Source organism: Pongo abelii, chromosome 7, assembly GCF_028885655.2.
Source record: "Pongo abelii isolate AG06213 chromosome 7, NHGRI_mPonAbe1-v2.0_pri, whole genome shotgun sequence".
In the NCBI taxonomy this organism is placed as follows: Eukaryota; Metazoa; Chordata; class Mammalia; order Primates; family Hominidae; genus Pongo; species Pongo abelii.
The window spans coordinates 83,204,294-83,220,526 of record NC_071992.2 but is presented as its reverse complement, the minus strand read 5'-3'; the positions used below and the strand labels follow the sequence as shown (position 1 = coordinate 83,220,526).

The window sequence follows — 16,233 nt, the reverse complement described above, 5'->3', positions numbered from 1 at the left end:
ATGGGAAAATAACCAAAAACTAATTTCAGGAATAAGATTCATTTGTATGATATATACAATTATGGAAGCAATTTTAAAATATGATCAAAGTCTAGCTAGTATAATCTCGATAAACTTGGTTCTGAGAGCAATGCCCTCTCAACACTTTTCTGCTTTTTAACTTAACCTTCAAACTGTGATCAATAGAATATTTCTCACCTCCCTAAGAATTAGTTTGAAGGGATGTTGCAAAGTGACCTTTATAATACTAATCAGTTCTTTTTCCTTCCAAATGTCCAGTCAATCTTTCTAAATATGCATATACAATGGCAAAATGAGAAGACCAGAAACATATGCCTTACTTATCTTCCTTTATTCTACAATATTTCTAAATATTCAAATAGTATTCACTTCTGTTTTTTAAAATGACAACAATTTAACATGCACATAAAAAAGAAAATCCTTAAGAGAAAAATCAAGTCAAGAGCAACTATGATCGGACTGGTTTTTCCAAGAAAAATAAGAGTTTGACACATATACAAAAAGTCAGAAACAGGGGAATTTGTAGAGAACAGAATTAATGAGATAATATCACTCATCCAGTCATTTTGTTTGCATTGATATAGATTTAAATATGAAAGTAACATATCCTAACCAGTGAGCTAAGATTTCTCAGAACCTTCCAATTATTGTTATTTGATAGTGTGATCAAATCAATATTAACAAAGTACCATTAATAAATACATGTAACAAATACAATGCAAATAATTAATACAAATGATTATAAACTTGTAAATATGTTAGAAGAGACTTCTTTTGTGACAACAATGTCTCTCATAAAGAAATTATTAAACATCTTTAAGAAAATAATTTACATTCAAGTATATATCTTTGCATTTCTTCTTAATCCCCATAAAATTCATTCCTAGAAATGTTAAGTGGTTTTCTGCATTGAATTGAGTCTTAGGGGAAAATGGAAAATTATCAGCAGAAAGAACAGCCTGAAAAATGGCCTTGCTTCGTGAAATCACCTGGCCACTTGGAAGCATCCAAGCTGTTCTGTTTGTGTGAGCTTAGAATGGGAGTGGCTGGAAGAGACAGGATTGGAGAGTTGAATAGAGCCGGACTGTGAAGTCCTCACCTTGCCTAAGAGTCTCAAACTTGCTATAAATGGAAGACTCCAAGGGCTTCCTGTCTGAAAGGCTGAATTTGTCTGTAAAGCAGGAACAAGTTCATCTTGGGATATAGGAAGCAATTTTGAGGAGCAAAAAAAACTGATCAAGGACACATTTTAAAAAATGCTGAGTAGTAATACGGGCCCAGTAGAAGACAGTGAATTGGGAGACACTAATTCAATAACCATGACAGTTTTTTCTAGCTACAAGGGAGAAAGAGAGAAGAAGTGGTTAGGTTGATCCAAGGCTGAAGTGCAGTAGCTAGAATGCAGCTGAGGGTGGGAGGCAGGGGAGCCTGGGGATGCTGGCAAGCATGACTGCAGTGACCCACACGAGAAATATCTTTTTCTTGTGGCAAAATTACAGTGCCAAAAAATAACCAAATATCTTTTCATTTCATATACATCTGAAAGAGAAAGCACTGGAGCATTTCTGTCTTTTACCCTTCAGAAGCAAAAAGCACAGAAACCAGACGTAGGCCAACCCCATTACTAAGCTCCAAAGATAGAACCTTGCTCTTTAAATGACATTGTAATAAGGGAAGAGGTACAGCTTGATTCACTCAGGCTTTAAGCTATTTTATAGCACCATTAATGTGAATTATTACTTTTTGGCTTTGTGAAAATGCAGAAGATATTTGGTGCCTCAATATCCCATTTTAGTCTGACAATATTTAATGAGTTATTGGGAAGGTTTTAACTGTCTATCCATCTATATGTTTTAGAAATCTGAGAGAAAAGACAGCTTTCTGAAATCAGATGTTTTTATCATACATACAATAATGAAAGTGATGTTATAATATAATAAAGGTCTAGCTAGTATGTCCTTGATAAATTTGATTCTGATAAAAATGCCCTCTTAAAATTTTCTTGCCAAATTTTTGGGTGATCACATCAAGATACTTTACATTCTTTAGTAATAAAAAGCATGTATGTCTCTTGTTAGATAAACACATGACTTCTTACGCTAATAGTGACACTTCTTGCTATAGGCGCAAGTTACTTACTATGTTTAGCAATGTGGGATCTGACAGTTATTTCCTTCAATTATTGCTAGTGTCAATTTAAAATTTAAAAAATACATATGATAACAAGAGATGTCAATAATCAAACGAAAAAAGAATAAGTGTAAACATAACTTTTTAGTCACTAAAATTATTGAATTTAAAACGCATCTTATGATGAGATTTAACCACGATTTATAAAAGTACCTGAAGGAAGTGTATAGCAATAGGTTAAAAAGTCCACAGATCAACTTTAAACCTAAAAACTCACAACTTTGGATTACTGACAAAGAAACACAATTACTTGAAATCAAGAAAAATACAAATAGAAAATCTTAAATTTATTACATTCTTTGGATAAACTAAAGCATGCAGAAAAGTGAGATTTAGGCATAATTCTTATATCAATTTTTTAACAATGATAAATATGGCTTAGAATTTTTTCTTTTTTTAATGTTTCTGGAATGTGCTACCATTGAGTTAATACAGTGAAAATATAATTGAGAACCATAACAACATGATTCTGCCTGTTTTAAACACATTCCTGTTCTGTCGGGCACATCCCAAACCTGCTGGAAAGCTGTTTCCCTGCAAGATGAATTTCCTACCTCTTCCTACAGCATGCACAACAGAAGGGCCAAATCCTCGGATCTGGAAGCCAAGTCCATCAGCTGAATCTGGAATTTTCACTGTCCTAAATCGATCAGAAAATAAGGTAAGATGAATCGTAAGCATCACAACTGGTTAAAATAATCATCGTGTACACCTTTACACCTCTCAATAAATACATATTGAGGATCTACAGTGTGAAAGATGTTTGGCTAGAAATCCTTGGAGACAAACACAGGCACAAGGTGACACCATGCTTGGTTACTTTACCTTATTTTTTTCACAAACATGGGGTCTCCTACATTGCTTAAGCTCATCTTAAATTACTGGACTCAAGTGATCCTCCTGCCTCAGCCTCCCAAAGTGCTGGGATTACAGGTGTGAGCCACCACACCTGCTTAAACCTAGCCTTGAATCTTCACATAGTCAGTTTGTAGCCGGATAACTTGGATAAGCTCCTTAACTACTCTGACACAGAAAATTTCACAGAAAGATAACATTGTTAAAAGTTACTCTGCAGGGTATCTGTGGCAATTAAAAAGAAATAACCTTGGTAAGTTGCCCTGTACTGTGCTATGAGCTATACAGGTACTTAATAAAACAGAAACTTTTCTCCTGAGTTTACTGTTACAAAGAAAAAAATGAGGGACCTATGAAATTCTTTATAAAAATTAATGTAACAGAAATACAGAGTTAATACATTTCTACCTATTGGGAGCTTTATCAAAGAACAACAAAGAGCTAGTTATAAAGAACAGATCTGTCAAACATGGTATCAAAATATTTTAAGAAAATGATTCACTGTAGTATTTATGCAATGAAGGTTTAAAAGAATAATACATCAGAAGGCAAACCTGAATAAGAAAAGAAATCATTCCAATGAATCTACGTTAAAAAAAGAAAAAAAGAATATGAAGAGATGGGAAACTTGAGCAAGCTGTCATGGCAAACCAGTCAGGGATGTCCAATTTGGCACTCATAAATAAGATACTCCACAGAAGAAAGCCAGAAATCAGATAGCAACAATGAATCAGATAGCAGAGAGTGCAAGATGCGAGGGAACATCATAACAATAAGAGTATGATATCGCAGCCGGGAACAAAAACAAATGAATACAACGCAATAAATTGTGATAGATAGTCCTTGATGCCCAAGAAACAAAAGTGTTTCCCAAAAGATGAGTTAATCATAAAATAAATGTCAGCAGCACTTCAAAGGCATATTAAACAGAATCTGAAGGTAGATACAGCAGGACTTATCTGCAGCTTATGAAATCGCTGTGGGAGACAGTTTGAGCAAAACTAAGGGCTCAAACACTTCAGAAAGCCATAGGCTACATTTAGGCTTAAGGCAGAGAGGCTGGCACTGCAATCTCAAATATAATCTAAGCAGGCATTCAGGGATAGAAATGAAGATTTTCTGCTCTCGGAAAACTTGAAAGTATTATTATAAATTAGGTTATACACTATGAAGTTATCTGTACATATGTGGGATCAAGGTCACAGAATTAATGAATCCTTTATCCTTAATTAAATAGTTTTTGGGGTACAGGGCTGTATTCATTTCCTTTGAATAACACATAGTTATCAGTGTTTGTCAAAGTTTCACTTGAAAATGAAAGATAACTGACCAAAGAAAGAAAAAGGGAATGAATACATATTTTGGTGAGCCTGAAACAAAATCAGAAGCAGTTCATGCTTCTATATATTATGAATGAGAGTTCACTTCTGCTGAAACAACATAGAACTTTCAGGCCGCGGTGAATTATTGTTGCTTTTGGATTTTGAGTAATTCACAGTGGCCTCTCAATCTTACTGAGCAAGGTTTTTCTATCCTTCTAACACTGCTATGGAAGGTTGACTCTAATCTTTAAGAGAATTATTTTTTCCTTAATCGAAATTGTACAAAACACCATGACGTGCATTTTGGTCCAACTGTTGGAACCCCCTTAGTAAAATGATCTTTAGAAAACATGTTTCCCTGGTGAGAACATTATATTCCCTATTAAAAAAGAATTACATTTATACAAGATGGATGTTCTATTTCCTACAGAAAATGAGTGTACTAAATTATCTGCTACAAAGTATTTTGAAAAATCCCTTAACGTTATCTAGTATGAAATATAGCTAGAATCAAAAGAAAATTCTTTTGCATTTATCTCTCATATTTTTCCCTTTTCCTCAAAATGGGATACTACTTAAATTCCAAGAAGCTATTGTAAGAAAATATGACAGTGATTTATAGAACTCATACATTAGAATAAGGACATAAAGGAAAAGTCATTTATTTCAAACAAATTTTTTAAAAATGAGGATGCCATCCTCAAAAAAATGAGTATGCTATACAATGTAAAATATGATCTCGATATAATAAAGTAGCAATGAAACATAATAAAATGAGAAGACAACAGCATCATATATAGCATCACTGGGTACTTACTATGTACTGGACACTTCATTAAGTTCTTTACAAACCTAGTTTTATTCAACATTCCTTGCAGTTCCATGGCACAGGTACTCTTATCCCCATTTTATGGATGAGGACGTGAAGTTATACACTTAGCTAGCAAGTAGTGGAAGAGAGGCTTGAACCTGGAATCTAGAGTTCTAGACACAGCGCAACAAACACTAAGAAGAGTCAGAAGACACAGATTGCTATTCTGCTCATCTAGCAACTAAGTCTACGACTGAGGATTTGCTCCTATTTATTCAGTTTTGAAGTTGATGACCTCAAAGTCTCTAATTGTTGGAATGTCTCTGATCAGTAGATCAGTATTTGTAGGGTTAAATCAGGGGGCCCTAGGGAGGACCTAATGATTGCTTTGCACACTGCTCCCTTATTCCTTTCCAATCTGTCTTCTTCCTTTTAAATGCCCTCAAAGTGTCAGGAGATGGGCAAGCAGGACAGTCTTCTCCTAGACAGAGTTGAATAAAGGGAGAGGAACAGACCATAATTAGGTTTAGAGGGAAGACATTGCTGTGCTTCTTTCCTGCCCTCTAGCCCAGTCTTCCTATGTTAGTAAAAAGTGAGTGTCATGCTCACTCTTTCAGACCTCTTGGTAAACTATTGGTAGAAGCTAAAGCATCTGCTTTAATGAATTCACACTGCCTTGAAGAGACTCACTAGGGAGAACCCAGCCCACTGCACTGCACTTTGGCTCTTAAGATAAACACTGCAGAAGTACATCCAGCTATTCCTGAATATATATAACATATAAACATATTACATATAAATATGTATTTTTACATATTAAAATATATTTAAGGCAGGGAAGAATACTGCATATACTTATATTTTAATAGGTAGTTAAAATTTAAAAAATCTTATTTTTGAAGTGCTAAACTTCATTTGCTTTAAAACTAATGAAGTTTTTTCTCATGATTGACAAATGATACAAGTAAAATTTAAACAATAATTTTGATATATTATGCTAGTTTGTACAAATTATCTCAATTAATTAATTGGTTAAACAATTCAAGGTAAATATGATAAGGAAATACTAAACCATTGATGGAAATGATTTGCACAAGAAAAGCCCATGTCTTGCAAGTATATGCATGGTATATTATTAAAAAGTAGCATACAGAGCATGCTCTCATTTTGTGGGTACCTGATTGTGTATATGTGTACCAATACTTTAAAAACTTTCGTTAATACTTAATTTCAAAGGAACAACAATGGCTAGTTATGGGTGATATTATAAGAAAAAAAGTCTCCCTTTAGAAACATTTGTATTCTCTACATTTTCTATAACAAACATAACTTTTTTCTAATCATAGGTAGACAGATAATAGAATTTTTTAAAGAAATGGACAAATTACTAAGCACATGCAAGCATGGATTATTTTTCAGTCTTTTTTGCATCTCTTATGAGTGTTGAATTATAAATGGTATCTAATCATCTGATAGCACCAGAAATTCTTATAGCCGAACATGGAGAAACACTGTTCTTTATTCTCAAATGTTCTACTAGTTTTCTTCACTCATAGTAAAACCCAATTCAACTCAGACCAGGAAAATCTGGGCAGCAAAAGAAAAGCATTATTTCTACTAAAACTACATGATTCAAGTAACAAGTATTTTAGCATCATAAGCGAGGCAGCTTCTCCCATCATCTGTAAACCATTATTAGTGGTAGGTTCAAGCATTCCAAGCAATGAGATGCTTAATTCTAAGCATTTACTTAGTTATCTTTTCTGTGTTACTTATCTATGTATAACTTTTAAAAAATCACACATAAATCATACAACTTACTCTCTTGGCTTTGTGCTCACAAGAACTCTTAGAGGTTTTCTGCTGTTTAAACACGATTTCAGGAAGCAATCCACTTCATTGAAAGGTCTCATAAAAACTAGGTCACCATTAATAGCAAAAATCTTTTTCCCGACTTCCATGCCAGCCATCTAAGAGAGAAATTACAAAAAATAAGTCAAAGTATATTTTAATAAGAAATGTGAGTTTTTCACAAAATTAGAATATGAAAAGTTTCAGAGCTTATAGATATTGACATTTTAACACACCTGCAGTGTTTTTATACAAATTCACAAAGCAGAACTGTGGATAACATGGTTATCATTCTCTTTGGCCTAGTTTTAAATTTGAACACAGAACTTTACCAAAATTATCCCAATTTCCCTCCCAGACTTAACATCCTACTTCCCTATTCTGTTATATTTCACTGTTCTTTAGCTTATTTCATCCTTTTAACTATAATCAAATCCCAGGTTAATTTTTTTTACTGTGTTTTCCACCTATAGCCAATTAACTCAGAAAGTGTCAACTTCTGTATCTACATCAATGACACCAAAATATGCATCTCTAGCCTGACATAGCTCAAGCAGCTCCAGTGCAGGAGACAGAGGGAGCCTGGAATCCAAAGAAGAGAGCTCCAACCAGCATAGAGTTGTCAACAGTGCAAGCTGCTGAAAAGAGGACAAGGGAGATATTATTCCTCCACGCCAACCAGCACGCACTTCTCAACCAGCCTTATTGCCTATAAACTACCGCTGTTTTGACTATCAGCTAAATGATGAAAGCCTGAGAGAGGGCATTTTATTAGTGGCATAGTCAGATGCAGCTGTGCTCTAAGAACATCCTCTGAAAATACCTGGGAGAAACTATTTCCTTCTCATAGACAATTGCTAAAAATGGTCATTCGTTGGCCAGGTCCACTAACAGTGCATACGTTGATCAGAGTTATTTTGTTTGAAATTAGTGTGCTGTACAGAAAGCTTTGTCTTACATGAACCTGTGTTTTGATAAAACAGAGACCTTGGGCATTAGCAGAGAGGGGGATGGGTGACAGTTTACCACTAACTTAAACAGATTCAAAGGTAAACACCATACTTTGTTAATTTTCACATTCATTAAAGATCTAAATATTGAGAAGTTTGCTTGAGGATTAAGTGTCTTCCAACCAGGGGCACCAAGGTGAGGATACTTTAAACTAGATATACTTGGGCTATAGCATTGAAAAGTAGGGTCTATGAGGGTGGGGGATTTTGTGTCTTGTTTGTTGCTGTATTCCCGGAGCCTAGAACACTGCCGAGTATATAACAGGCACTAAATAAATACTTCTGAATGAATGAATGAATGCATGACCGAAAGTTTTTCTGTTTAAAAGGCTGGTGAAGTCACTGGGTGCTGTGGCTCATGCCTGTAATCCCAGAACTTTGGGAGGCTGAGGTGGGCAGATCACTTGAGGTCAGGAGTTTGAGACCAGCCTGGCCAACATGGTAAAACCCGTCTCTATTAAAAAAAAAAAAAAAATCAGCTGGGCCTGGTGGCACAGGCCTGTAATCCCAGCTACTCGGGAGGCTGAGGCAGGAGAATCACTTGAACCCAGAAGGCAGAGGTTGCAGTGAGCCGAGATCACGCCACTGCACTCTAGCCTGGGTAACAGAGGGAGACTTTGTCTCAAAAAAAAAAAAAAAGGCTGATGAAGTGAGAGAACATCAGGAGCATTAATCCAATGAGAAAAGAGTCACAGCATGTCCTTTAGTGATAAAAGTTATACTCATATAAAAGACTCAACGGTGATGGGAAAACAGAAGACATGGCTCTTGACAGAAAGGAAGAACCATCTGCCATGCATAATACAGTGCTACCCTATGCAGTCTCCATGGGGCTCCAGGTTGGAGTCTGTGATTAGTGAAGCTCCAGGGACAAAGAATGAGCCACTTGGCCTCCCAGAAGGTCAAGAAGTTCACAGTTGAAGAGCTCTAGAACAGCGGTCCCCAATCCTCAGGCTGCAGACCAGTATGGTTCCAAGGCCTGACAGTAACCAGACGCACAGCAGGAGGTGAGCAGCGGGCGAGTGAGCACAAACCCTGAGCTCCACCTCCTGTTAGAGCAGCGGTAGCATTAGATTCTCATAGAAGCGCGAACCCTATTGTGAACTGCGCATGCGGGGGATCTATGCTGACCACTCCTTATGACGCTCTAACGCCTGATGATCTGAGGTGGTACAGTTTCATCCCAAAACCATCCCCCACCCTCCACCCATGGAAAAATTGTCTTCCACAAAACCAGTCCCTGGTACCAAGAAGGTTGGGGACGGCTGCTATAGAATACCCACCACCTCCCGGCCCCTATTATCCCTGAGTGGCCAGACAGGACTCAGCTGCTGCTAATCCCAAAGGTATTCAGTAGAACTTGTAAGATTATCCAGAGACATTATGTCCGATAAAGATAATTTCAAGGCTGATTATCTTTAAAGGCAGATTTCAGTTTGTTTAGAATTTCTCTATTTTTATGTCATGACAACAAATTTAAATTAAAATGCTAATTTACATTACCTCAGCATTAGATCCCTTTTCTACCAACTTTATTATTGGAACTTTATTTTTGTCTTCTAGCCCAAAGCCATAGCTGCCTTCATTGGATTTAATCTGAAATGCAAAATATTAACATTATTGATAAAGCAACTATGAAAAAAATTACAAGTCAAACAGAATGAAGTAATGTGCATCACCGTCAAACATGTTGAACGCAGTCTTCTGCTAATGTCTAATCAAGAAGAAAACTTTCATAACATATCAATAAACTTACCAATAATGACTTAGCTATAACATTTTCCACAACTTTTAAGTCATGTTTCATAAGTCGATGTTTCATATTTGATCCTTCCATTTCCTCATCCGAAAAAAAACGGAAAAGTAGGGGTTCATCTTTGAATTCGCTTTTTTCAAGGACTACAGAAAAAGACAGATTCAAATTATTTCACTAATTCAAAGATCAAACTCATTTTCAATAGCAGTGACATTTATAAATTAATACCTGCACCCATAACCTCAACTTTATACTCCTAGGACTAGTTATATTCACAAGTAGCCCCGGGTTTTGTTTTTTTTTTCTCTTTCTTTCTATAATTTCAAGCCAATGTCTCCTTTCAATTACTTTTACCTACAGGATTTTGAATTTTTTAAAACAAATAGTATTTCTTCTAAGGCTAACTTTTTAAAATTTAACCAAGTCCTTCGCTTTCCAGATTAAAATCCAAATTTAAATAAAAGATTATAATGAATCCAAAAATGCTTGCCTCCAAAACATAGAAATTTATGGTGTTTTCAATTTGTAGTAAACACTTTAAGCATGTTTTTAATATCCAACACAATTATGGGAAAATTCAAATGGGTTAAGTGTTGCCTTCTGTGTGTGAACAACTCCCATTGTGTTCACTTTTGTTCCAACACTTAAAACCAGAAATATGTCTTCTGGGTGAAATGTGATTTTAGTTTCCACGAATTCCTTTTCTGTTTAAAAGCAATATTCTCAAATAACCTTATTTCTAGGAAGGTCTGTTTTTTCCCCCTTATCTGAACATTAGTATTTTCCCCCAAATCCCCTAAGATTCTTGGAATGCACTGATGAAATAAAGTTTATGTTTTGTTAGTATTTTAAAAAATAAGGCTAAATATTGATATGAAGAATTTGTATTCAGTGAGATCCTGACAGCTGTCAAAATACTTTACAAAAGAAAAGTTCTCTATTTCTTATTTGTCTGTCCTTAATACCTTGAAGGTTGATTCATTAAGCCAGAGACTAAAAGAAAGTGATCCCAGGGCACAGCAGAAAAAGTTAGGTTTTGTGATGAGACAGACCTGAGTTTAAATTCCAGGTCTGGAAGTGAGATAAGAAAGTTACTTAATCCCTCTGAGTTTCAGTTTCCTCATCTATAAAGTGGGGGCAATAAAACCTTCTACATATTGTTGCATAAAACCAAAATAAGGTAATAAACATAAATAACTTGGCATATAGTAAGCAGTCAAAAGGGATAGCTATTTGGTTTCATTATTTTTACAGAGTTCCAACAAATAATTGTTGACTGGATGAATGGCTTTATTGATCTTTGGTTGAAAGACTGGATGGCAACATGAGTTAACAAATAAAACTATCAACCACAAATTTAAAAAACAACGGAAGCCATAATTAGCAACAGAAGTGAGAATCTATTTTATTGTTACTATTTTAAATTTTCGTAGAGATGGGATCTTGCTATGTTGTCCAGGCTGGTCTCGAACTCCTAGGCTCAAGCAATACCTCCCACCTTGGCCTCTGGAAGTGCTGGGATTACAGGCGTGAGCCACTGTGCCTAGCTCAGAACCTATTTTAGATTGACTTAATGATCTAAGCAGTTTCCCAAAGCTCACACAATGTTTCTGCTACAGCTGTTTCCCTCCACCAAATTGTCTTTTAAAAGGAGCATGATAGGGCATCAATAAAGCCAGGCATGAGCCACACTGTTCATGCTTTACTGTCAGACTTTTGTATGAAAAACTTTTGATGTAACTCAACATTTTGTAATAAACGCTTAGATAAAATTACTGTGTGTTGGTGCTTTACTTTAAAGAAAAAAAATTGAAACTTTTGCAGGTTTTCAGCTTGATATTACAGGTTTAATCCCCTAACATGATGTAATTTCTTCCATTCATAGTTTGTTCTTCAAGGACCAATATTTCTCCACGACAACTCACAGAGTGATCTGGAGATAGGGAAACAGGATGGAATTTCCCCCAAAAAAATGATAACCAAGGATCTTCTCAAAATCACTGTAACCTTTGCTGTACTTCCTTCTTCATAAAAATGTAAAGATACTCTGAAAGTAACTGACAAATAGGTATAAGTGCTATCAAATACATGTTTATAAGCATATTATATTAATAATTAAAAAGAGGCCAGGCATAGTGGCTCACGCCTATAATCCCAGCACTTTGGGAGGCTGGGGCAGGCAAATTACTTGAGATCAGGAGTTCAAGACCAGCCTGGCTTGGTGAAACTCCATCTCTACCAAGAAAAGCAAAAGTTAGTTAGACGTGGTGGCATGCACCTGTAGTCCCAGCTACTCCAGAGGCTGAGGTGGGAGAATCACTTCAACCCACGAGGCAAAGGTTGTGGTGAGCTGAGATCATGCCACTGCACTCTAGCCTGGGTGACAGAGTGAGACCCTGTCTCAAAAAATAAATAAATAAATAAAAAGAGAGAGAAGACTGTTTGGGTTTATGGATTCTATATGATGTTACAAAGAGGAAAAGCTTACTCTCATTACCGTGATAAATCTAAGAACTTTATTTAAAAATTCTTGTTTGATGACTTACTTGAAGTCATCCCAGGGCATAGTAGAAAGAGGTTTTGTGGTGACTTACTTGAAATCATCAAACAAGAAAAAAAATTAACATTTAATGATCAAAAATAATTTTTTTCCTAGAGATCTATAATTTTGTTCTCTGAGGTAATTTTAAAAACATTTTTCTTAAAAAATAACAGTAAATAGTCAACCACATATGCTGTCATTTAATCATTCTAATATATACTGGCATTCAAAACAAAACCATAAGTCTAATCTGAAATAGTCTCAAAGAGGTTTATGAGCTTAAAAACAAAACAAAACAGAAAAACTTCTAGCTTAAGCCATTGCTCTTCTAGAATCAGCATAGGCTAGAAAAATAGGATAGTAGTCATGGCAATTGGTAGGTAACAGCAATTAGACATAGGAATGGCACCAGCAGTAAAACTGAATGCAGTTGTGGTGACCCAACCTGAACTCATGGCAAGACCCAGACAGTCTTGCTGGCTCATCTCTAAACAACCTCACTGCAGCACCGGGTGTTGCAGTAGCCTAAGAACCAACGTGATGAAATACATCTGTAAGCTCCCAGGATAAAAAATCCCTACCATGGTGCATAAATCCATTGTCACAGAGTCCAACGCCAAATATCATTGCCTCTTCTCTGGTGCGGCAGTCTCCCTGTTAACCGAAAAAGCACTGTGGGAGTTAATAAGCAACTAAAGTCTTTGTGGCAGCTTTGCTCCATTTAACATTCCCAGCACCAAATTCAGACAAAGCTTCGCTTATAAAGCATGCATTGCTTTATAAGACAGAATGCATCTAATTGTTACAAAACATTCAGTTGATTATGAAAACTCTTTTGGCATTAAGTAAAACAAAGATTTAATATTTCTTGAGAAATAAATATACTTTATTATACACAAAACTATGTAAGTAACAAAAATTTATTGCTACCATAAATGATGCCTGTTATTTCTTAGATTAGATTTCTTAGATTTTATATTCCAATTATGCAACAGGGAAATATCCTGTAAATTGACAACACTCTAATTAAACAATCATTATGTATGACCTCAGTCACTAACTATTCCCTTCCACCAAATGGCCTTGCCCTGTGAGGACCCCTGAAGAAACCTATTAATCTACGATGACTTGTAAGACCTTACGAGTAAATCGTTTGGCTGAGCTAGCAAATACAAGCTTCTCTTTCATATTTTGCCAAAAAAAAATCAATTCATTTAACTGAATCCAACAAAATATCCCAAAGCAACCTTTATCTTTTGGTTTTTATTTAGAAAACACCTATTTTATTCCTTTAAGTATGGATCCATGTATATGAACATGTGTGTGTGTGTGTGTTTGTGTGTGACCTTAGAGTTGTATTGTTACAGTTTAAGCAGCTTTTTTCTCACATATTATCTCATTTTTCCCCAGTCCTATCTTTTAGCACTTAGGTATGTTAACAAATCTACTCTCTCCTCTCTGGCTTCTATTCCATTTCTATGGTGTTTCTTCTTCTCCCTTCTAAATTACCATAATTTTTTCTGGACTCTTTCTAACAATTAAACTACTTTTTTTTTTTTTAAGATGGAGTCTCACTCTGTCACTCAGGCTGGAATGCAGTGGCTTGATCTCAGCTCACTGCAACATTCACCTCCCCAGTTCAAGCAATTCTCCCACCTCAGCCTCCTGGGTAGCTGAGATTGCAGGCACATGCCACCACACCCGGCTAATTTTCGTATTTTTAGTCGAGACGGGCTTTCATCATGTTGGCCAGGCTGGTCTCGAACTCCTAACCTCAGGTGATCCACCTACCTCGGCCTCCCAAAGTGCTGGGATTACAGGCGTGAACCACTGTGTCTGGCCAGAATTAAACTTTCTTACACAGAAACTCGGTTCCAAAACTTTCAACAGACTGTTCTTTCAGAATCATAATGTATCGAAATTCTCTGTTGGGCTTTTAAAACTTTCCATATCTTGGTTTTATGCTCTCTCTCCAGCTTCACTCTCCAAAGCTCAATACCATACCTCTTGCTGTAGGCAACTTGGCCTCCCTGCTGTTGCCTGAAATCTGTGCTCATTCTTCTCCTGCTTTCACTCATGTAATTGTTCATAGCTGCAATGCCCTTCTCTTTACCCTCCACTCACTCACATTCTACCTGTCTATAAAGGAGAAAAATAAAGGTCCTACCTCATGCTGTGACAAATCCAACCCTCACTAATCCTCCTAAGAACTACCAAAACACATAATCTGTAACTTCAGACTCTGCATCTGGCCCTCTTCAAAAACCGAGCTGTTTTGTAATTTTTACGCATTCATTCAAAAGATACTTATTTTTTCTACACATTGTGCCAAGTGATAGAAAAAATATATTAAACCACTCAAGCACAAAATAATTCCCTGCTCTGAGGTAATTCAAATCTAGGGTAGGATTTGGTCATTAAAAGGTAAGTACTTTACTAATAACCAATTTAATCCATATTCCCAATGAGGCAGATATACCTGGGGATCTGGGACCACAGAAGGTGACCTTGAGCCTAGGCTAGAGAATCTGGCAAGGCTTCTTGGGGGCGATGACGCTGCAGCAGAGCCTTAGAGGGTACATGAATATTAGCCCAATTGACCAACATCACTTCAAGGCAGAAATCATGACTGCTTCCTGCTTTGTTTGTGTATTCTATCATCAACGCACTTGCTTGAACATTAAGCTTACAAGAAAAGCTTGTTTAATAATCACTGACATTTGATTGCTTTATTTGATTAATTATTCAAATGAAACACTGGCCAGACTAATATTATTGAACATAATGGTGTAAAAAACATAGCCTAACATGTTCTGGGTTTCCTATGCTTTTTTAAAATCCTACTTGTGCCATATGCACCTGATGAGCATTTAGAAAAACCACAGTAAGACCGCATGGATGTGAAGAAGCAAGGCATTATTTAATTATGAACTATGAGTGATCCATACCCAAATCACAATGTACAGGAATTGAATGATGTTTTAAAGGTATATTACTGGACATGCCAAATAAGAATTTAACTTTGTGAAATAGGGTATTTTATTACAAACCATTATACTATAATAGAAGCTGCACAACAACAGTGAATGAAAAATGTATTCAGAAGAACACAACACTCATTTTGTTTTCCAAGATGACATCACACAATATATTGCAGAATAAGAGAAAAACTATAGGCTCTAGAATATACTCCAATCATAGTAGAGCCAGTTTTTTTACTCTGTTCTAAAACCGTCCAAATCAATTCAGTGTCTCGGTCCATATTGGACATTCAGTATTATCATTTCAGAGTCTTGGTAGAAAGAGATCCTTGCTTTAAAAACAAAAAACAAACAAACAAACAAAAATCTCTTCTTCATGTTAGATTAAGAACTTTAACTTGTTCTCTTTTTTTTAATTTTTATTTTATTTCATTTTTTAATTTTTTTTAATTTTATTATTATACTTTAAGTTTTAGGGTACATGTGCACAATGTGCAGGTTAGTTACATAGGTATACATGTGCCATGCTGGTGTGCTGCACCCATTAACTCGTCATTTAGCATTAGGTATATCTCCTAAAGCTATCCCTCCTATTTCTCCCTTTTCCAAGGCAGCCTATGTGGTCCTAATCGGAAGTTAAGCAATCAGAGTTGATTATATTGATACTTACATTAGGATGTTTTACAATATCAGAATCATAAAGTTTCAGTGATAGAAAAGAGACGGCATGTACAGCTATTGCAGTAAGCAGTAAACAGTTGTAAAAACTAAAATCTATAGAGATTGAGTGACTTGTCTAAGTTTATATAACTAGTTACTAGTGGAGCTGGCATCAGACACTAGGTTGTGAGTCCCAGCCAATGCAATTTCTATTATGTACAATTTCTGCAGACA

General features: G+C 35.9%; 1 protein-coding gene across 5 annotated transcripts in view; it reads right to left on the bottom strand.

The window, feature by feature from the left end:
* Positions 1-16,233, bottom strand: part of PREX2 (phosphatidylinositol-3,4,5-trisphosphate dependent Rac exchange factor 2) — a 308,213-nt gene that overhangs the window by 163,880 nt on the left and 128,100 nt on the right. For all 5 annotated transcript variants that reach the window (XM_054561712.2, XM_024251586.3, XM_024251587.3 and 2 more), the window contains exons 15-19: positions 12,940-13,012; positions 9,817-9,959; positions 9,564-9,656; positions 7,021-7,169; positions 2,766-2,851 (exon numbers count right to left, since the gene is read on the bottom strand). In XM_054561712.2, the coding sequence (XP_054417687.1) occupies positions 2,766-2,851; positions 7,021-7,169; positions 9,564-9,656; positions 9,817-9,959; positions 12,940-13,012 (544 nt within the window). The remainder of the gene's footprint in view (positions 1-2,765; positions 2,852-7,020; positions 7,170-9,563; positions 9,657-9,816; positions 9,960-12,939; positions 13,013-16,233) is intronic.